We start from the raw sequence: 22,331 nt of genomic DNA, 5'->3' as shown, positions 1-22,331 counted from the left end.
AATATAGGAGTGTAAACAATTAATTAATAAAAAAAAGTCGTCGTCTATGAGCTGCAACATCAATGCTTGTATTGCTGCCTTTTAATTACTACTAGTATATATAGTGTACATAATCACATTATCAAATCTAACGGCTACAATCATTTGAATTGCAAGTGGACTCTTGGAGGAATCAACGGCCAAGATCAACCTTAATGTCACGCCGACAAACATAATGGGCCCAGAATCAACACAGTAGAAAATCTCCACATATCATAGCCCTCGACCCCCTCGATTGTAGTAAACAACAACGTACTTGCAAGCCACGTATACAACGAACACGATTAATCCTACAGTATTGCTGTAGGCTACCACTGCCAACTCATGAATGACACGTGTTGACTCGCACGTACGATCCATCTTTCGCAAAATGATTTTCATATTTCACTGCTAAGACAAATCTGTCTCCCTAAATCCTCTCTACTTGCAGACTCTGCAATTCTCTACTCTTTCTCTCTCTAATAGCTCTCCGAATCCGAAGAAGAATCAAGAACAGAGATCTTCAGTTTCTTACTCTAAAGATCGAAGTAATGTGTTTTATTCTTTAACTGTCTCTTTTAGCTTCGACATCAACTTAGTTTGTTACTGAATCTTGAACATTAGCAGTTCTTTTACAGTCTTTTTCTTAATAAATTTGATCATTTAGGGTTTGATACATTGGACACTTCAAAGAACAAAGTAACTTCCAAAGATTGCCAATTCGTTTCTTATTGGGTGCCTTGAGTAGCTTTGAAGTGTTCTGAGATACTATATGTCGTGTTTAGTTGCTGAGAAAATGTAGGATATTGTAGGGAAGAATTGATTTCTAAATATGTTTATAGATTGGAACTCACTGAGTAACTTTGCTTTCTTGGAACACTAAGTTTGGTTAATGATCGTAGCTTTACATGTTGATAAATGATGAACAAACGACAGCCTAAGATTCTAATAGTGTTGCTTAATCAAGAAATGGATCTTTAAAGTTTGTTATTATGGCTCTATTTGGTTGCTTAGAAAGTGTAGGAAAATGGAAGAACGTGGGGAGATTTTCTGTCAGATAAACTGAGAATTTCGGTTCAGAAGTATCTAGAAATATAAAGTTCTTTGTTTGGTTAAGCTTTCTTTTTGGGCAAAAAGAAGTGTAGGAAAAAGAACAAAAGAGAAAAAAAAAAAAAAAAAAAAAGAAATGAAACGTTGAGCTTGACTTTTATTGATTAGACCTTAGACAACTAAAATTTCACTGATGTAGAGATCTTTTTCCCCACTTTTTATTCAGCATTAAGGCGGAATGTTTTGTAGCTTTTAATTTTCTTCTTTTTCAATGTAATTCTTTGTCACTTAGACCTCTGATTGGTTGCTGAGAGAAGGAAATAAAATATTGAAAAATAACAGAAAATTTGAGAAAATATCTTCAGAAAGTAAATAAAGCTTTATACTTTGTCTTCATCTGTTGTTTTGTAGGAGGAAAAGGAACTTATTATTTTTCTTTCGATTTTTTTCAGGTAAATCTGCCGGGCCACTTCTAAGTTTAAGTGAATGTTTTTAATTTTGCTGATTTTGGTCAATAAATATCAAACAAGCAATGTCGATTAAGCTTTTCTCCGTTGGAATATAGTTGAAGAAGCAAATGGAGGAAGGAATGGTCAGAGGAGATTTGCATGTAAATGTTGTTAGGCAATCATCATTAAGGTCTGGTGGCAGCATTAAGTCCACACTGTCAGGAAGATCAACACCTAAGAATTCCCCCACATTTCGGAGGTTGAATTCCAGCCGAACTCCACGAAGAGAGGGCAGAAGTATCGGAGGTTCACAGTGGTTTCGGAGCAATCGATTAGTGTATTGGTTACTTCTGATTACTCTATGGGCCTATCTTGGGTTTTATGTCCAGTCAAGGTGGGCTCATGGTGATAACAAGGATGAGTTTCTGGGGTTTGGAGGTAAACCTGGAAATGAGATTTCAGACACTGAACAGAATAAACGACGAGATTTGCTTGCCAATGATAGTTCTGTAGCTGTAAAAAATAATGGGACCATTGAGATTCAAGAAGCGGATGGTAGAAGGATAGGAGTGATTTTGACTAAAAGGGGAAAAAATGTTTCTTCTGATCAGAACAAAGTTTCTTCCTCAAAGAAGAGGAGTAGGAGAGCAGGCCGCAGGTTACGCAGTAAAGGACGTGACAAACATAAGGCAACAGTAAAGGTCGAAAACAATGACGTAGAAGTACAGGAACCAGACATTCCCCAGACAAATACTTCTTATGGTTTTCTTTTTGGTCCATTTGGGTCAACAGAGGATAGAGTTTTGGAATGGAGTCCTGAGAAGCGAACAGGAACTTGTGACAGGAAGGGTGACTTTGCACGCCTTGTGTGGTCTAGAAAATTTGTACTCATATTCCATGAGCTCTCAATGACTGGCGCTCCACTGTCAATGATGGAGTTAGCAACAGAGTTTCTGAGCTGTGGAGCCACAGTTTCAGCTGTAGTTCTAAGCAAAAAGGGTGGTTTGATGCCAGAGCTTGCCAGGAGAAGGATCAAAGTGCTTGAGGACAAAGCTGACCTCAGCTTCAAAACTGCCATGAAAGCAGATCTTGTGATTGCAGGATCTGCAGTATGCGCATCATGGATAGGTATGAAACCCTTTTCTGCCATTGATTATTTGTACGCTACCTTTTAGAGATCTTGGAACAAAATGCAAAGATTGAATTGTGAAATATATCTTTGTGATGCCTTATTGACTAACCAGTCATAGGATGTATAAAGAAATCCTTGTACTCCAACTAAAAATCTAAAATCTTTTGATAATAAATCTTGAACCTATGTTTATATAATTTCCAATGTCTCTAGTGGAACTCAGACTGTGTTGTCACAAACATGTTTTGGCCATGCTTAGCATTAGCATAATGATTGCCAAGTGAATTTTATGTTTGATTTCCATGCTTACACATTTTTTGCTAATGATAACAAGTTCAGAGTACATAAAAAATGGGATTTTATTCAGTAAAAATATACTGTCTTCCGTATACCCACTTCTCTCCCTCTGTAAATGGGCTGAGCTGACTGTGGTTGATCAGATGTGCATGTGCCATAATTATTTATGTCAAAATTATCTTTTACTGTTGGTGGAAGATAGATGGAATTCTATTGTTCTTGGTAGAATTCTATTGTTTACGTGTTGTTTATCAGTATATTGAATCAAGTCTCTGCTGATGATCTGGATGATCTGAGTTCCTTGTCTGCATTTGATTGGATATATTAACTTTTATGTAATAGTAGACATAGAGTTAGGCAAGTGCCTTTTATCGAAATGACAGAACAATTGAGCCTGTTTTGTGCTGAAACAGATTTGGTTCTATAAGAAAATGTGGTGAGTCTGGAATCTCATGTTATGATGACTCTAAATCATATGTTAGCTTTTGCAGTGCTTTATCTTTTGCCTCACTGAATAAAATTGTTGTTACAGTTAATTTCAAGTCTTTCTTCTTTACCACCAAGATTTTTCTTCTACATTAGTTAGGTTTTGAAAAGAATACTTTTTACCATTGATGAGTCTTCTTCTGGAACTGAGCTAGGATAGCTGGTCTGTATTGAAACTTTTTGCAAATGCTGAAGTTTCTGTAACCTTGCTGTATTTTGGTTTCAGATCAATATATTGCTCGCTTCCCAGCTGGCGGCAGTCAAATTGTTTGGTGGATTATGGAAAATCGGCGAGAGTACTTTGATCGGTCAAAGGTTGTCCTTAACAGAGTAAAGATGCTGGTCTTTCTGTCTGAATCTCAGTCGAAACAATGGCTATCTTGGTGCAACGAAGAAAACATTAAGTTGAGATCTCCACCTGCAATAGTTCAACTTTCTATTAATGATGAACTAGCTTTTGCTGCTGGCATTGCTTGTTCATTAAATACTCCATCAACTACCACTCAGAAGATGCTGGAGAAGAGGCAGTTGCTACGAGATACTGTTAGAAAAGAAATGGGATTGACAGATAATGATGTGCTTGTCATGTCCCTCAGCAGTATAAACCCTGGAAAAGGTCAACTCCTACTTCTTGAATCAGCACAATTGTTGATTGAACCAAACCCTTTGCAGAAAGTAACAACTTCGATGGATATAGATGAAGGATCTACCTTAGCTGCAAAACATCACTTAAGGGCCTTGTTACAGGACTCAGAAAAGACAGATGAATTTCCAAATAGTTTAGATCACCCCAGCAAGTCTCCTATGAGGTTGAAAGCTCCTAAGAAGAAAGTCTCACATCTAGGCCGACTGTTTAACAGGAGGCGCAAAAAGAGGAAAGTGCTGTCTAATTTTGAAGCACCAGAACAGCATCTTAAAATTCTTATTGGTTCTGTTGGATCTAAGAGTAATAAGGTGCTCTATGTCAAGGAAATGCTTAGATACATGTCTGAGAATTCAAACTTGTCAAAGTCAGTGCTTTGGACTCCAGCAACTACACGTGTTGCTTCACTTTACTCTGCAGCAGATGTTTATGTTATAAACTCCCAGGTATTTCAAACACATAGCCTTTTACTAATTTATGGTTGCATGCACAACCACTGCATGTTTGCCATCAAACACGCCAATGTGAGGATGTAAGTTTAGATTAATAAATGTGCATCTTATGGTGCCGATGGATTTCTTTGACATGGCTAATGTGATTACGATTTTTCATTTCCCTTTGTTGTTTAAGGTTTCTTTTATTAATCATAAAATAAGAGTAAGCCTCCATGTGAGAAAGGTTATTCTGCTCATTTTGTAACTATAATTTGCCCCTTAAAACAGGGGTAGCATGCATCTGAGAATGATTTTTTGTTCTACTAGAGTTCTCCAAGCAGTGAAGTAGTTTATTTCTATCACCCACTAAAGATGCAGTAACTCAAGTATTAAAAGGGAAATATGATATTAGTGTTGCTTTTGTAGCTTCTTTGTTTAGTTTAAGCAACTTATCTTTTTAATATTTTTGTCCTTTGTTGACATGTAGTCTCATAAGCTACTAGGAAAAGGACCTGGAGTTAATGTTGGGTTGACATGCAGAAGAAAGCTTTTCAAAGTCCAAAACTCATAAAATAGTGTATTACATTCTGTGGTTCACTGAGAACTTCACTTGCCAAAATTTTCTGCATTATGCTTAATAATGTTGAATTTATTGAGAACTTCACAACAGCATTCTAAGTTCTGGTTTCATTCATAATCACCTTTGAAGATTTCATCTATGTTAGGTTCAGCAATATTCTTTCATGGCTTTTCTTCTTGAACAAGAAGTGATTGGTTGTGTTCATCATTTTAGATTTTGTTTTCTTCAAGAGTCATGAATACATATAGCTATGCTTCCCCAGCATTTCTGATGTTCATTATTTCCAAACAGTATTTAGTCGTAGCAGTCTTTTATTATTATTGCAGCTATGTTCAATTTTTGGAAAAAACTAAAGAAGATTATATATATCAATTTCATGCCAGATTACTTGTGCAGTTCAGTTGCACTAATTGTTATTGTTTTTTAAAATTTAATTTATGGTGTTTGCTTATTAATAACCCATGAAATTATTCTGTAGTGATATCATAAATCACGTATTATTTTGGGTTCATTCACAGGGTGTTGGAGAAACCTTTGGGAGAGTGACAATTGAAGCAATGGCATTCGGTCTTCCGGTAAGCAATTCTTAACAAATATTAATTTTTGTTATCACTGCTAAACTTGATTCCCAACTCATGGAAATATTTAATTTGTAATAATGCATACCATGGCATTGGCATTTTTCAACTCTTTTCAATGAAAATTTTCTGCTGGCCTGCTGTTACTGGAATCATGCATTCCATGTATAGTTGAGCCACTTCTGATTCTGAAAATGAGTGTCAACTCATTATATTTTTATACAGGCTCTTTTACAATAAAACTTGAGAGCATGCCATCTCCCTTGCAACTATTAAGGTTTCTTAGTTGATTAATTGAGTTCTAATTTTCATCTTCTTTTTATGCTTTATTAACTGGTGTCTATCTGGCCAAACACAAAGCGTGTTTAACATTTTGTTTTTAATCATTTTCTTCTCAACAAGAATCATAGCTTGTACAATCTTGTCAACCTCTCTGTCTCACTTTTCCCATATATTTCAGGAATCACATTGTTTCTTTATTCCATGCTTACACTGGAAATTGCTCTTCAATGTGTTTCATTGGTTAAGTTTTAGACAAGTGTAGAAGGGATGAATCTTGCATCTCATGCATGAGTATTTGCCTGTCAAGTACCTTAAAGGAAATGGCATTAAATATGGTACATCAGTTTGGTCACTCTAAACAAAAATAATTTTGTATATTATAGCTTATTCCAAGTTACATACCCAGCTGCCTTCCGGAAAAATAATTTCTGCAATCAAATATCACGAAAGCCAACAGCCTGCTTGTACTTATATGTGATTCTAAGTCTAACCTTGGGTCTTAAAAGTGAACAAACAGTGGTTAATACAAGTTTTGGAATAAGAGTGAGATACGTGTATCAAGAATTATCCTTTTCCCTGTTAAGATTTTATATATATATATATATATATATATATATATATATATTAATGTTCTAAGAGGAGGGCCATTCATCCATTGCACATGAGAAACAAAGAGTAAGGAATGTGTAGTGTAGCAAGGATTATTGCCTGCAAAGTGCAAACAGAGTTTTAGAACAATTCTGAAACTAAAGATAAGTTACCTGATTTTGCCTAGTAAAACTACTTGATCTTCATCGTTGTATCACTTTTGGAATGCTCATGGTTTTACTGGAACTTGATATTGAGTTGAGCTCTTGTATGATTGTAAATTTTTTTTTTTTTGTTTGTTGTGTATTCCTCTTTCATTCTGACGGTCCAATGGAATGCTAAATCTTTCTTTAAATAAGTAATGTCAGCAAATAGAATTTTTTGCGAAGGTGACACCACAATTGCATTTTCGTCTTATGCATTACACATTGCAGGTGCTCGGAACAGATGCTGGAGGCACAAAAGAAATCGTTGAGCACAATGTAACGGGACTTCTTCATCCAGTTGGGCGTCTGGGAACTCGTGTTCTTGCTCAAAATATGCGATATTTGCTGAAAAATCCATCTGTAAGGGAGCAAATGGGGATGAACGGAAGGAAAAATGTAGAAAGAATGTACTTGAAGCGGCAAATGTACAAGAAATTCGTAGATGTTCTATACAAATGCATGAGAGTCAAATAACATCTGCTGTTAACCAGACCCAATTCTTTAATTGGTTTTCAATTTGAAGGAAGCTTCACCTTGTCCAATAGATTTAAGAAGGCGGCAATTTATCAAATTACAAGGAATGAAATTTGATTAGAAGTTGTAGGCTGCAGTCATTTTGCTTTGAATATGGAGCTCTGAAGTTTGTCCATGAGGATGTTCTCTTTGTTGTACATATAATTCTTCCTTGCATTGCATTGAATCACTCGCAGAAAATAGATGGCAGTGATTTCGAAGTGCTAATTGTTTGTAATGTTGATTTCCAAGGAATTTAGGTTGTGTTTGGTATATATGAAAATAATTGTTTTACACCTAATAACTAAATCTTACAAAATTCAATAATAATGAAATCAAGTTCTATGAGTCTGTAACTAAATTATTTCAGACAAGGGGTTAGGAAGTGTCAGTTGTCTAGAAACACCAATTCGTACATAATCTCCACTAAACATGTAGGATAAACAGGGGCTTCTTTACCAGCTCATATAATGTAGTTTTGGCCTCTTTACTAAGCCCAGTTTTCACTAACGGGCTTCTGCATACTCAAACCCCATTCCTTTGTTTCCTTCTCCGGCTGTGTTTGATCAAATCCCAATATAAGAACCCCTAAAAGGTCATCGCCTTCGATAATCTTGTTAAAAGAACCAAAAAGAAAGTTATCGAATTCTATATCTTTCAGCTTGCTTATTTAATAAATCGTCCCTTTTTTTGGTCAACCATAATGTTGGACTATAATTGTCTTTTGAAGACAATGACATAGAAACTTACCCAAATATGTGGAAAATATTTATCCCCTCCGTATGTGACGTCAATTGTATCCAAAATTGTTTCGTGAATAAAATAAAATTTTTTTTAAAAGGTCACTCATTTTGGAATTTCTTTTAAGCAAGCATGTTTAACTCAAGAATTTTTGTTACTCTATAAACCATTTCACCAAATAATGTAATTAATAATTAGTTTTCCCCTTTTTAATATATGTCATACTTGTTATTAGTATAGGAGACATAAATTATCCCCTTCATAAGTGACATCAGCTATCCCAAAATTTATGATAATACTTGTCATTAGTAATAGAGACATAAATTATCCCATCTCCCATATATATGACATCAGTCGTTCTCAAAATTAAGGGTAGTACTTGTCCCTACTATCAGAGGCCCCTAGTATCAGAGAGACGTAAATTGTCTTTTATTATTGCGGCAATTATTATTTCAATTTCTAATTAAAAAATGAATAGGATATCATAATATTATCCCCTTTGAGTCTTATTACCATAAAAAGGGACCATTTTAAAATTGTCTCTTAATTCCGAGAGGTTATGATTTTTGAAAACAAATAATATTTATCGTCTCCGATTCTCATCCCCTTTTTATCAATCTGTTGAGAATATGCACGAAAGTACTGGCCAAATGGCGAAATGGATTGGTTCTGCTGAGGGCAAGCATTTTGTGGCAACCGTTGAAAAAGGGGATGAATTACCAAAAGATATAGCTGAGCGAAATTTGAAACGAATAACTTTGGAAGATGTTTTTATTAAGAAGTTGGCCAAAATCGACTGCACCAAACTCTCAACACTGATAGTCAAGAACAACAAATGGAAAGATATTTCAGGTGACTTCTTTCACTCAATGCCTTGTCTCAAAGTTCTAACCTATTCGGGTGTCGTGCTACTCAGCTTCCTAAAGGTATTGTTGACATCAATACTCTGCAATATCTTAACCTATCCAAGTCAAACATAATAGAGTTAAATGAAGATTTTAAAGAGGATAACAATTTAAATTTCTTAGATTTAAGTCATATCAAGTACCTTCAGCCGATTGGGCTTTACATAATTCAGAAGTTAAAAAAATTATTGTTTCTGAATATGTACATGTGTGGTTCTAAGGACCAAAACAGTGAAGATAACATATTTGTATGAGGGGAATGAATGTTTGGTTGGCGAATTGAACAATTTGGTAAATTTAGAAGAACTTAGAGTCACAATAAGGAATGATGGTATTTTTGAAACATCATTAAGTTCTTTGTTGAAATGCACAACCATGTCCATCATAAAATGTACAGCTACAACAGTGTCACCATCTTCCATGCAGAAAACTTTTAAGAATCTTCTACAGGTTGAAACAGAAGATTATTCAGCATCAAAACTAATTTGGATTCAGTATGCTTCAGAGATTCAAGTGTTGAAGATAGTTGATTGCCAATGTTTCGGGACTGTGATTGGAAATGTCAGCAGTAGATGAAAGGAAACAGCTTTCATGATAAATATTAATTTTTGAATTATTTACTATTTTTATGTCCAATTCCCATATTCGCCTCGCCTGGCGCAAGCTACTTTGACTGGGATGACTATATTGGACCATTTAGGCCCAAGCACGATATTAACTTATAACTACACAGGTGATGTGTGTATATGAACCGGGAAATACAATAGAATTCCAGCGGAAATATATTCTTCTTGTTTTTTTTTTTTTCCAAAAATAATTTACTTTTTGAAGAAAAATTAAATAATATGTTTAATTTACTTCACAAGATAAAATTGGATCAAATATGTTTAAATAATTTACTTTTTGAAGAATAATTAAATAATATGTTTGATTTATTATTGTGTTTTTATTTAAATATTTTTCATCTTTTCTTTTATTATTTTATCATATAGAGAAAAATAGCTGATCTATCCAGTTAGACAATGATGTTATTAAACTGCGAAATTCAATTCCAACTTGGATGGCTACATAAAATTTCAACACAACTATGATAGAACGTGTCTATTACTTCATAACTATTTATTAGGAACAAATAATTCTACAATGGCACTCTGCATCTTCCATTAACAGTTAGCTAGAAGTTAAAGATGGAGGAGATGTAGTGATTGGCATCAATCCGAAAGTGACATCCCAATTAAAAAAAAAAAAAAAAAAAAAAAAAAAAAAAGATCTTTCAAGGATTTGCAAGAGAGTGTCACACCCCGACATGCCAAACACATGTGTGGAAAATTTAACACAAAGTTGCATTAACAATTTTCCACTAATAAGCAGCTTAACTGGTCCGCCTGTAAAATCAGCAAAGCAATAATAACAATTCAAGATTATAGGACAAAAATCATCATTAAAGCACAAAGGAACAAAAATTCAAATAGGGATAAGTTTACCTCTTCTCTTTTTAATAATATATTGATATTGACTTTATTAAATTTAATTTATTTTTTATTTTTATGATTAATTAAAAAATTGAATCCATTTGATATTTTTATTCTTTTTTTTTATTTATAATGTGTTGAAATAACATTTTTCGCTGTATTAATTCTCTTTTTAGCTGATCAGATTGCTGAAAATTATTGTGATCTTCTAAACCAACAAGAACATATTTTATTGATAATTTTTTTTTTCTTTTAAACTATTTAATAGTGATGTGTATCATATATGATTGACCAAAACTTACAAAAAAAAGAAAAGATAAGGTGAATTAATAATGCGGACAAAAATTGACTCATAGCCTGTAATTTATTAATTGAATTTATTCATTAAATTAATTATTTTAATAGCTGTTAGCTATCAAAATCCATCTCATTTTGTTCCTCTAATAAAAAATTTTCCTCTTAATTTTACTTGATTCATGGATTTAACTGTGTCTTTCACTCATTTATTAAATTTATTGTTTGAACTAATAAATTTTTTAATTTATTGGAAAAATCAAATGGCTGAAACAGTATTATAAATATACAATAGAAAGTAATTTGTTTTTTAAATTTAGAATGAAAACACAATATCTAAAGTAGAAATTCATCAGTTGTGATGAGCTCTAGCGAAATGATAAATTTATATTATGTTATAAACTTCTTTGGCCGGCGTTTGGACAATAATTTCCCAATATAAACTCCACAAAACAACAAACTTTAGCCCTCATGCCTTTATTTTAATAGAAAAAAACTTCACTAGGCATGTGATTTGCCGGTTAGCCGGTTACCTAGGTATACAAGTTCTTTAAGAGGAAAATGTTTTACATGACATACGTGTTTAATCACTCTAAATTAAATATTAATTTCATGGTGGAATATTTAAATTAGAAATTTATTTTAAAAATATCCCAAACACATAACAATGTATTCATTTATCTATCAAATTACCATCTTCACCAATTCAGAAAGATCAATTGCAAATTTGCCATCTTAGTACATCCCATTGACTTTACTGTTTGAATTGGAAATCGTCATAGCAAACCCAAAACTTGTATTACATTGTAATGACAAAAGAAGTTTAGCGATACCACTCATTCTTCTATTTACATTGTACTGCCCTTTTCTACCAAAAACAACTCAAAACGACGTCACCTTAATTTTAATTGCATTTGCAACGACATCCGTTCTTAAATCTCTAAATAACAACCTGATTGAACATGGCCGGAATATTGCTGAGGTGTCTGCACTTTTCTCCACGTGTACTTCTTTAAATCCATCTCATACCCCACGTATGGCTCTCCGAATCCTGCTGAGCCAATCACAGACAATTTACCCTGCAATGCTTCCACATGAGCAATATTGTGCACGTCAGCAGGAAGTTTGGCAACAGCTTGCCACGTGGTGTCTTTAAATGCCAACACATCAGTTCCATGACACGTGTACAATTGATCATTGCCACTTGTGCAGCTTCTAGGACACATGGCATATGCTAAGAAGTTCTCTTGCATACCATTCCACTTCCAAGTAGCAACATCGAACACCTCAGCAGTTTTTTCAAATCGACCTTGCATTTCAGTACAATACCCGCCAATAACGTGGAGCTTGCCATCGTGGAAAAGTGCCTTGCACTCATCACGTTCCCTTGCCAAGTCAGGCAGTGGAGCCCACTCATCTTTTGCCACGTCATAAACCATTCCGGATCTCAGCGCATTTTTCTCGTCGTCATGGCCACCGACAACGAACACCGTCCGATCAGAATCAGACGCGCACCCAAAAAATGATCGCCTTACACCTGGCATATCAGCTCCACGTCGCCACGTTGCCGAAACGAAATCAAAAACAAAAACCGAATTCGAAACTTCCCAACTCGTCGGATCCATACCGCCCAAAACCACAATTTCGGATCCGACGCTTACCACACGACAAAACATCGGCAAGCCATTAGAAACCTCAGGAATCAGAGGCAACTCGCACCAATCACCAGTATCCAGTTCAAGAAGAGTAAGCCTATAAATCGGGCTAGCCCCATACTTCATAGCACTAGAACCCTCCTTTTGGTCGATTCGTGCTTGAGCCATAACGATGAGCCTTTGACTACTACAAGTATTTTTCCTGCGGCGGCTAAATTCCGGCAACTCAAGCTCACTTCTCCATCCTTTGCAGACTGATACAACGGTGGGGAACTGCTTGTACATAACACGAACAAGACAATCACGAGCAACATCATCAGGAAGACCAGGAATCAGCTCCATAAGAACAAGTAATGAAGAAGAAGAATCAAAAAGAGAGAAAGAGAGAGAGAGAGAGATTTGATTTTTGAATGGGGTATTTTGCTGAATCGGTGTGAAGAAGGGGTTCATGGAAAACAAAGATTAGGAAAGTTTGTTTTTATAGAGGGGTGCGAAGGCGTGACCAAGATGCTGACTAGCTGTTTTTGAAGATAAGCTTTGTTAATAGTAGGGTTCTAGAAAACCCGGGGGTACTAATGGGAATAAAGACGGAGAAAGAAACAAACCATAAGAAACAGCCTTTCTTTCTGATTTCATACACATCCCATTAACTTATTTCTGTCTGCCTCGGATTTTTATTATTATTATTATTATTATATGACATGATGTGCCCCCCATTAATGTTGTAGTGGATTGTTATTATTATTATTATTATTATGTTTAATTGGTGGAACGAATGGAATCATTAACATGAATTATTACGGAAAATTACTATTTGAAAATAATTATTATTTTTTTGAAAAATACTAATATTCTTCTATTCAGATTTTTATTTTTACATTTTATATTCTTCATTTTAAATTGAAAATAAGTGGAAACTAATAAATATAATGAAATTTAAATTCAAATAAATCTACTTATTTAATGGGAAGAGGTTTCGGAACCAAAAACTCCCAGGTTGGAATTGCTTGTTCCTCAATTTGTAGCATCATAAACAATATTACTTTGAAAAAATAAAAATAAATTTTATGATTTGTCTAAAGTCTAAGCATAAAAACTTATTTATCAATAAGCTTTTTTAACTAAAATTTGTCTGAAAAAAAAAGAAGAAGAAGAAGATTCTGCATTAATTTATCCCAAACACTACCGTTTAGTACACTTTTTCAGCCAATAGTTTAGCAGTCTTCAAGTTCCCTTAAACAGTGTGAAAAGTTTATAACCGTAGGATTACAGCCGCTGTTTACCATTTCAATACGAATTATTAATTTAATTTAATAAAAAATTATTATAATAAAATAATTGTTTCTTTATTATATATTCAACGGTGGAGAATTGCTCCTTATTATGTAATTTATAAACCGTGATATTAGTACAGTTAATTAGTCGACGACCCTTGGCCTACACGGTAAACTTTTGAATAAAAATAATTCGTATTTTAAATCATTTTGACGTATGAATTAAAACATACTCTCATATTTGTTAAAATATACTATTTAATAATTTGTTATTTTTACTCTTTTTTTTTTGTTAAATATAAAATTTATGATTTCTTTTATTTAGCAACAAGAAACTTGTGACACCCCGACCTGGTAAAGCAATCTTAGGATGGCAGGCTAGCTAGGGCAGTGGAATGCGGGACACAAGAAGAAATCGAATCATATATCGAAAAAGGGAAAACTAATCATTAGAGGCGCCTTTTGGTGGAATGGCTGGAGAGTTAGAAGAACTCCAGGGGTAAGCATGCTCGCTTAACGGAAATCTTAAGATAAGTGATCTTCTGAGAAGTTTTCTATTTCCAAGGTATCCATTGCTATCATTATCATGCATTATCTAAACTAATTCTACACTTTATCCCAAAATTTTCAACAATTTTGCCCATTTATATCCATTTACACAACACTTTTCAAACTTATATCTTTTTTTGATCAAATCAATCCTCAAACATACAAATAATGAAGAGAACCTCATCACACATGATTCATACATACATTTATTCAAATAAACCCATGATTCAAGGCATCGGAAATTTTCAGCATTAAAATAACTTTGACATTTGCTGTGTTTTTAAGACATCACTTGAGTTATAGGTCTCCAAATTGAACGAAATTAGATTCATTAGAAAGCTAAGACAAAATTCTACAAATGTTATGAAGGGACCATAGCCCAGATCAATGTGTAAGATGGTAAACAGAAGTTAGGAACACAGACCAATAGTCTAAACCCAATTCAGCAGAACTAAGTCCAATGTTTATTAAATTTCTACTTCACCAAACACTCAAATTAAACCAATCCAAAATCAGGGAAGCTCAAGACACAGGGCAACAACTCTCATGAAGAACTCAGAACATAGTAGATTTAAATTTATATAATTAAAAATTATGGCATGTATAAGTATTATATTTTCGGAGATTGTGTTATTTGAATTATAACTTAATCATGTAATTAGCTCATTAGAGGCGTTTTTTTGTGGAATGGCTGGAGAGTTGGAAGAATTCCAGGGTTAAGCGTGCTCGCTTAACGGAAATTCTAGGATGGGTGACCTCATGGGAAGTTTTTCATTTCACCTGCGGGACAAAACCGTGAGGGCGGGTGTATGTGTTGGCCGGATTAGGCCGGGGCACAACCACGTGACCAAAGCAGATAATTTATCTGGTGATTAGAGTCGGGCGTAACAAAACTACTTTCTTTTTGTTTATCATAATTAAATGTATTGAATATGGGTATTATAAAATTCGTAGGTGTACAATAGATTGTACATTTATACTTGCTTCCATAGTTCCATGATTGATTGGATTTGGAAAGTCAAGATCAACGAGTATCAATCCAACAACGTAATTAAAGGTTAGCAACAGCAGTTAGGCATTTGGCAAATTGAAGTGACAGTTTTGCTAGTGCTTCTTTATCAGGTTACACGTGTTGCAATATGGGCCTTCGATGATAATTTGCATTATTTTCTTCTTCTTCTTGACACATTTGGTAAGTAGTGGCAATTTGACTGTGACAATAACAATAAAACAAAGACTTGTAAAAAGAGCTATGATTCCTAATCTTGTTGTTTAGATAATTCTTATCTTATCCACGTCTCAATCCAACGTATTGGAAAGGAAATTATTGGGTTACAACTTGCAGTATTGCATGGACTCCATCCTTTCATTGTGCTTAGAGGCTAAAATTATGCCCTTTGGGACCCAAATAGCTCTAAACAATTGTTTTTTAGTTACTTCCATCGTTTTTACTTTTTAGTCCAACTACTAAGACTTACGTTTAAATAATTTATGGAATTTAAATTTCATGTTTGTAATTTTTATATTATTCTTAATTTAATAAAAAAATTCAAAATATATTTATTATAAATGTGAAAAAATCAATTAGAATATTTTTCGGGACATAATTATTTTTTTATTCTTTTTTATATGTATACATCTGTATACATATATGTGTATAATTGCTCCATTTAATTTTTTGGAAAATGGTCACATTTTACGGAAAGTCAAATATCATGAAATCATTCCCTTGGAAGCTGTAGTGTGTCCCTATAATGAGGTGGCAGTCGGCGTCTCCACAGCTATTAAAATTAGTTATATCTTTTACTTCGCCAAATAAAAAAGAGCAATCTTTTTATTCTTTAATATTTAAATTTCAGGAAAGACGGAAAAGTGGGAAGTCAACAAAACGACAGAAACATAATTTTCGTGTTGGCGTACGATTTTGAAGTAATGTCTAATATTTTGCTCACACTAAAATATTATTTATTATTCAATGAATAATATTTGTATTAATATCTAAAAGTGGAACGTACAAAAAAAAAATTTGTTGAATTAATGGTTTTAAAAAAAAAATTTAAATAAATAATTTAGACAGAAGATTATCCGTTATGAAAAGCAATAATGACAAAACTAAACATTGAAAAAAGGAAAAGTCAAATGATTAGTTTTTGTGATTTAATTGGAAGAATATTAGAGATAAAAAGGTCGCAATTTCAGTTATGGCAGCACATGAGGTTAGTTAATTTGACATGCAAGTCTATAATAAAATATTACAGTAGTTTATACATCAGAGGCGTTTGATAAAAACATCAATCTTAAATTAAATAGCTCTTCCATTACATTACGAAACATAATTAATTAATGGCCTAAAATTAGTTATACTTCTAATAATGACTAAACCCTAATCACGTTATTAGGGCCATGTCCTTAGAAAGTTAGAATCATAGAAAGTTTCTAGAAGAAGAACAAGAGGTTGTTAATTAAAGGAAGATGATTCTATTTATATATATGTAATATGTGATTTGAGACAAAGAATATCTAGATTAAAAATAATTTTGATAATGATGGTTCGTACATTTTCACAAAATCCAAATTTAACACAACAATTGCATGCATCATCATATCTTTCCACTGTATCAGAAAATAATCAATATGGTTACATATATTTGAGGATTTAATTAAAATAAATTATACTAAAATAAATTAAAATTTGTCGTTAACCTCTAAATTTAAAATTGTGCCAATTACTAAAAAAAACTAAAATTTTGTATATATAAAAAGATTTATAATTAATTTAAATTAATACTCCCTCAATCTCGCAATAAGTGTTATTTTTTATTCAAAAATATGTATCGTTTGTATAATTTCAAGATTAGATTAATTTTTTTAAAAATAATTTACCTTTTTTTATTTAATATTCTACTTATAATATAGTTATCTCTCAATTATTTTCTAATTTAATTAAAATATAAAATAGATATTTTATAAATTAATTTTTATAAAATAATTATATTCCCTAATTTATGTGTCGAGTTAAAAAAACAAAACTTATTTTAAAAGGGAGTGTAAAAATTAATTATTGAGTTGGTGTCAAAACATTCTAGAAAGTCTCCTCCGATTAGACTGATTTCCCCAAATCAGTGGCACAAGAATAGTAAAATGCTTGTCTTATGCCGCGTAAGGCAGTTCATGCATTAGCAGGAGTTCCTTGTTTCCATACTCTTAAAGTTTGGAACATAAATACAGCAAATCGAAAGCTGACTTACACCAACATCGTGTCGACATCATGTTACACGATTCTAAGTGTAACACAATTTAATTTTCGTGAATTGAAAATATAAATTCGATCGTTGAGAAGTGAGTATATTTTATAAAAAAGGGAAAAAATTTTTATGCTCGAAAAAATTATAAATTCCATTATTAATAGATTAACAAATTCTCAGTGAAGAGTTTGTAGTATCCATTATTTGCCATCAAGTCTGTAAAGAGCAAGTGTACGTTATGAGGGAAGTATTATGATGAATATCGAATTTATTTAATATAGAATAGTTACATCGTATATTAATTTAAAAAAAAAAAAAAAGATTTTCTGGGATCTGCTTTGCTATGAGAAAATTATTATTTTTAATTACAACTAGTTAATGCTAATCATCCTTTAAACAGTTGTCTTTGATCTTTTCAACACATCAAAAAAAAAAAAAAAAAAAAAAGTAGACATCCAATATTACTAATAATTAATAAACATTAAAAAGAACAAAAATTCTTAGTTTCTAAAATGTTAAACATTACATATGTCCGTGATTAGCATCATCAATGACTGGAGCAAGTTTACCATCATTGCTTTCGCCAAATTCAAATGTTGAAACTTTTTTTTTTTTTGGTCAAAATTTTTATATATTAAAAGCATTTGAAATCTATAATTTTTGTTAATTCTAGTACTCATTCAACTTTTCCAATTTATATTATTTGCTTTCCTTTAAGAAACATTGATGTGCCAAAAAATAAAAAAAAAAAAAAGAAAAACGAGTGTTTTCATTTGAATATTGAATTCAAAATCTGAAACTATATAGTACTTCACAGTTTTTTATTCTCTAAAGTAAAATTGATTAACATATGGTCAATTGATTCGATTCCCATTCTTAATTTCTTGTCAAAGACAAAGAATATTAAAACGGACAACAAATTATATTTGAAAAACCAAAGAGAATATATACATACACACAAACGTACATATATGTATAGTATAAAGTTGACAAATTCAATTTTTCCAGCTCCATTTAAAATGCATGGCAAGAAGCTGGCATGAAGAATGCCATTCTCAAAAGAGTCAAACTTTCAAAATTAAGCAATTTAAAAAAAAAAAAAATACTAGATTTTCCTTTCCGACAAAAAAATTTTTGGAATTCCATATTACTTTTGGCATAAAGGTAGCTGCCCATAAAAGAACATGTCGAGAATCTAACTGATGAACAATTTTCAAAGACAAGAATTTCAAAAAAAAAAAAAATTAAAAGAGTTTGAAAATTCAAATGGAAGCTTTCTTCTAAAATTTGTATTGTTGTTTGTAGAAGGTTCAAGGTTTCATACTATAAAACTATGATTCAGATCTTCAATATATATAATTTTGTCGGTCCAATACTTTCTTCAACTTACATTGAAGAGTCGGTCGGTGTCCTACTCCTATGGAACTTTCGTAATTCAAATATTACAACAAATGAAATGTCGGTGCAACTAAATAGTTCCATGAATGCAGATTTTATCTGCAATCTGCAATATTAGGGTTGGATCCTAAAAATAATAATAATTCTAAAGAGAAATAGCCATGAATCCTGATATATTTATAAAAAAGTGATGGACTGAGACTCCAAATTAAGTGGGTCAAAAAAAGTTTTCCAAAAATTAAAGGACAAATTTTTTTTTTTTTTTTTTTTTTGGAATTTAGAGGCCACGGTCTCCATCCATTAATTCCTTCTTCCATTAGGGAAAAACAGAAACAATGAAATGAGATCAATTTCGTTTTCAGAAAGAGTATGAAATTACTCAATGACCAATTAAGCAAATGGAGACAAACTTATTTTCCTATGTACCATTCTCTGTGGAAGTTTAGCAAAGCATTTAAGTGTTTAATTATATGCTTAAGAAATGTATTACAAGATTCATTTAAGAATGTATTCTACTTCTCCTGATCTAATCTTGAGGTCCTCATTAATAGTGCTATAATATAATTAATCAACGTTAAGTTGGAGTAATTAACAAAAAAAAAGCATTCTATTCTTAATGTTTCCTCAGTATTCCATATAGATTGGGATTGAATATCTGTTACTGAAACTTTTCCAGATTTGCTTAATGTATAAAAATGCAAAATGGAAAATACTTGAAATTTGAGTTTGCTGTTTGCTCTATAGCCAAATAATAAAAAAATACTACACTATAAATGTCATAATCTTTGCGTTTTTATTTTTATAGTTAGTTTAATTTTAAAAATATTACAATTGGTGGGTATGCAGGCAGATTGGACAACTGTTTTGAAGCTTGCATTCCAATGCATTGGAGTAGTTTATGGCGATTTGGGTCCTTCTCCATTGTACGTGTTACCTGGAGTTTTCCAGAATGGGATAGAGCACAGTGATGATCTTCTTGGTGTTTTATCTTTGATCTTTTACTCCATTATTATTATCAGCTTGATTAAGCATGTGTTCATCGTTTTATCTGCAAACGACAATGGGGATGGTGAGCTTCATACTATATTATTTAAACTAATAGTAATTTTATCAAGGACAAAGTAAAAAAGAAATAAAAGGTTATACATACATATATATCATCTTATTGAACTTTTGTCAATTGCAGGAGGAACCTTTGCACTGTATTCTTTAATATGCAGACATGCGAGAGTGAGTTTGATACCAACTCAGCAGACGGAGGATGAAGAAATTTCCACTTACAAGTTGGATTTACCAACTCGGCGCCGAGTAAAAATGCCTTTATATGCAAAATCATGGCTAGAAAATAGCAATGTAATGAAGTATGTTCTTTTGTTGACAACAATAATTGGCGTGTCGATGCTTCTTGGAGATGGAATTCTTACACCTTGTATATATCTGGTAACCAAACTATATTTATATGTATATTTCTGAACCATAATCATATCGTGAAAATAAAATTATAAAAGGATTTGAATTTGTGGGTGCAGTACTATCGGCAGTGGCCAGTGGGAGGTCTAAAAGTGGCTGTACCTAGCCTTACAGAAGATGCAATAATGTGGATTTCAGTGGTGATTTTGATTTTCTTATTCCAAATTCAAAGATTTGGAACTCATAAAGTTGGGTATAGTTTTGCTCCAATTCTTGTACTATGGTTTGTTTTGATTGCAATTATTGGGGTTTTCAACTTCTTGAAGTATGATCCTGGTGTAATCAGAGCTCTTAATCCATGCTACATTATACAGTATGTTCAAAGGAATAAAAAAGACGCCTGGATTTCTCTTGGAGGTGTTGTTTTGTGCCTTACAGGTTCAGAAGCGTTGTTCGCTGATTTGGGCCATTTCAATATTTGCTCAATACAATTAAGCAGTAGCCTTGTGCTGGTTCCCTCCATATTGCTTGCTTATCTTGGCCAATGTTCCTATCTTCGCAAACATAGTTCTGATGTTGCCACCGCCTTTTATAGCTCAATTCCAAGTCAGTATTGTTTTCTTTCCTTGTTATTGTTATGTTATGGATTGTCGTTTTTGATTTTTTAATCATCATTAGAGTTTGTTTTTTTGGTGCAGAAGAATTATATTGGCCACAGTTTGTTCTAGCTATATTGGCAGCCATTATTGCTAGTCAATCATTAATCTCTGCTTCCTTCTCTATTGTCCAACAATCAGTAGCACTCGGTTGTTTCCCCCGAGTCAAGGTTGTGCACACATGTACAGAACATGAGGGACAAGTTTATGTTCCTGAAATCAACACTCTTCTAATGATTGCGTGTGTACTAGTCACTCTTGGCTTCAAAACACAATTCAAATAGGCAATGCATACGGTAATTATAGTTTTTTTTTTTTTTTTCTTTTTTGATGGAAATGGTAATTATAGTTAAAGATATAATTTTGATTATTTTAATTAATTAACTTACATTGACTAATTCTTTAATTTTCTTCTAACAGGAATTGCTGTGACATTTGTCTTCGTAATTACATCAGCATTACTTGTTCTAATTATGATTATGATATGGAAGACAAATATAATTATCATAATCATCTATATATTAACAATAGGTTCAATAGAGTTGCTATTTTTGAGTTCTACACTGTACAAGTTTGTTGATGGAGGATACCTTCCTTTACTCTTTGCCTTCGTTGTGGTCTCTGTTATGTTAGTATGGAATTATGGCTACAGGAAAAAGTACATGTACGAGCTTGAAAATAAAACTGGAGTAGAAAAGTTTACAGATATGATCTCCAATACAAGAATCCATCGCATTGATGGTCTTGGTTTATTCTATACTCAGCTTGTTCAACACATATCTCCTATATTCCCTCGTTATGTGTCGAGCGTTCCGGCTTTACATTCAGTTGTTGTATTTGTATCAATCAAGTCTTTGCCTATCGGTAAAGTTCCTGCAGAGGAAAGGTTTTTGTTCAAAGAGTAAAGCCTGGAGAATTAATATTTCGATGTGTTGTGAGATATGGATATGCAGATTCAAGAAAGGATCAAGGGGCTAAATTCGAGGAAATGTTTGCTAATCATTTGAGGGAATTTATTCAAGAAGATAATAGCAACAATGGTGGAGAAGAAATGCAGCAAAGGGAAATGGCTTTGGTTGATAAAGCTTTAAGAGATTGTATTGTTTATTTGATGGGCGAAAGAGAAGTTGTGGCTGAAAATGGGTATAGTTGGTTTAAGAAATTGATTGTAGATTATCTCTACAATTGGTTAAGCAGGAATGTGATACAACCTGATGAAGTTATTTTCATTCCTCGCAAGCAATTACTTAAACTAGGCATGGCTTACGAGTTTTAAATTGTTGAAGCAAGTTGCCTTCTACGCATAATAAAGTTGAGTTGTGGCTCACAAGTATTAGAACCATTTGCAGAGCTAAAATGATAATATAAATTTAGTAATGACACAAATTTAGATTCCAATGAACTTCTAAAATCATACAGGTAAGTTCTTCCTTTTATATTAGTTTATTTTGCCCTCATAGAACATTAGTCTACAAA

The 22,331-nt window shown here is 32.8% G+C and overlaps 2 protein-coding genes and 1 pseudogene across 2 annotated transcripts; 2 read left to right on the top strand and 1 right to left on the bottom strand.

Annotated features, from left to right (window-relative positions):
- The first annotated feature begins 409 nt into the window (after nt 1-409).
- On the top strand, nt 410-7,565 carry LOC105634950 (UDP-Glycosyltransferase superfamily protein). The gene is made up of 5 exons (XM_012217915.4): nt 410-566; nt 1,521-2,645; nt 3,659-4,521; nt 5,608-5,664; nt 6,972-7,565. The coding sequence occupies exons 2-5, from the start codon at nt 1,646-1,648 to the stop codon at nt 7,215-7,217; spliced, it is 2,166 nt and encodes a 721-aa protein (XP_012073305.1). The 5' UTR covers nt 410-566; nt 1,521-1,645; the 3' UTR covers nt 7,218-7,565.
- Nucleotides 7,566-11,365: 3,800 nt separating this feature from the next.
- Nucleotides 11,366-12,850, bottom strand: LOC105634949 (Galactose oxidase/kelch repeat superfamily protein). The gene has a single exon (XM_012217914.4). It carries the CDS (start codon nt 12,771-12,773, stop codon nt 11,601-11,603), a length of 1,173 nt encoding a protein of 390 aa, XP_012073304.2. The 5' UTR covers nt 12,774-12,850; the 3' UTR covers nt 11,366-11,600.
- A 6,695-nt stretch (nt 12,851-19,545) lies between these two features.
- On the top strand, nt 19,546-22,321 carry LOC105635076 (potassium transporter 5-like; annotated as a pseudogene).
- Nucleotides 22,322-22,331: the final 10 nt, after the last annotated feature.

This window comes from Jatropha curcas, chromosome 1 (assembly GCF_041381405.1).
Source record: "Jatropha curcas cultivar XTBG-Jc1 chromosome 1, XTBG_Jcur_1.0, whole genome shotgun sequence".
Lineage (NCBI taxonomy): Eukaryota > Viridiplantae > Streptophyta > Magnoliopsida > Malpighiales > Euphorbiaceae > Jatropha > Jatropha curcas.
Note: the sequence above shows the minus strand (reverse complement) of the source record. Positions and strands in the feature narration are given on the sequence as shown.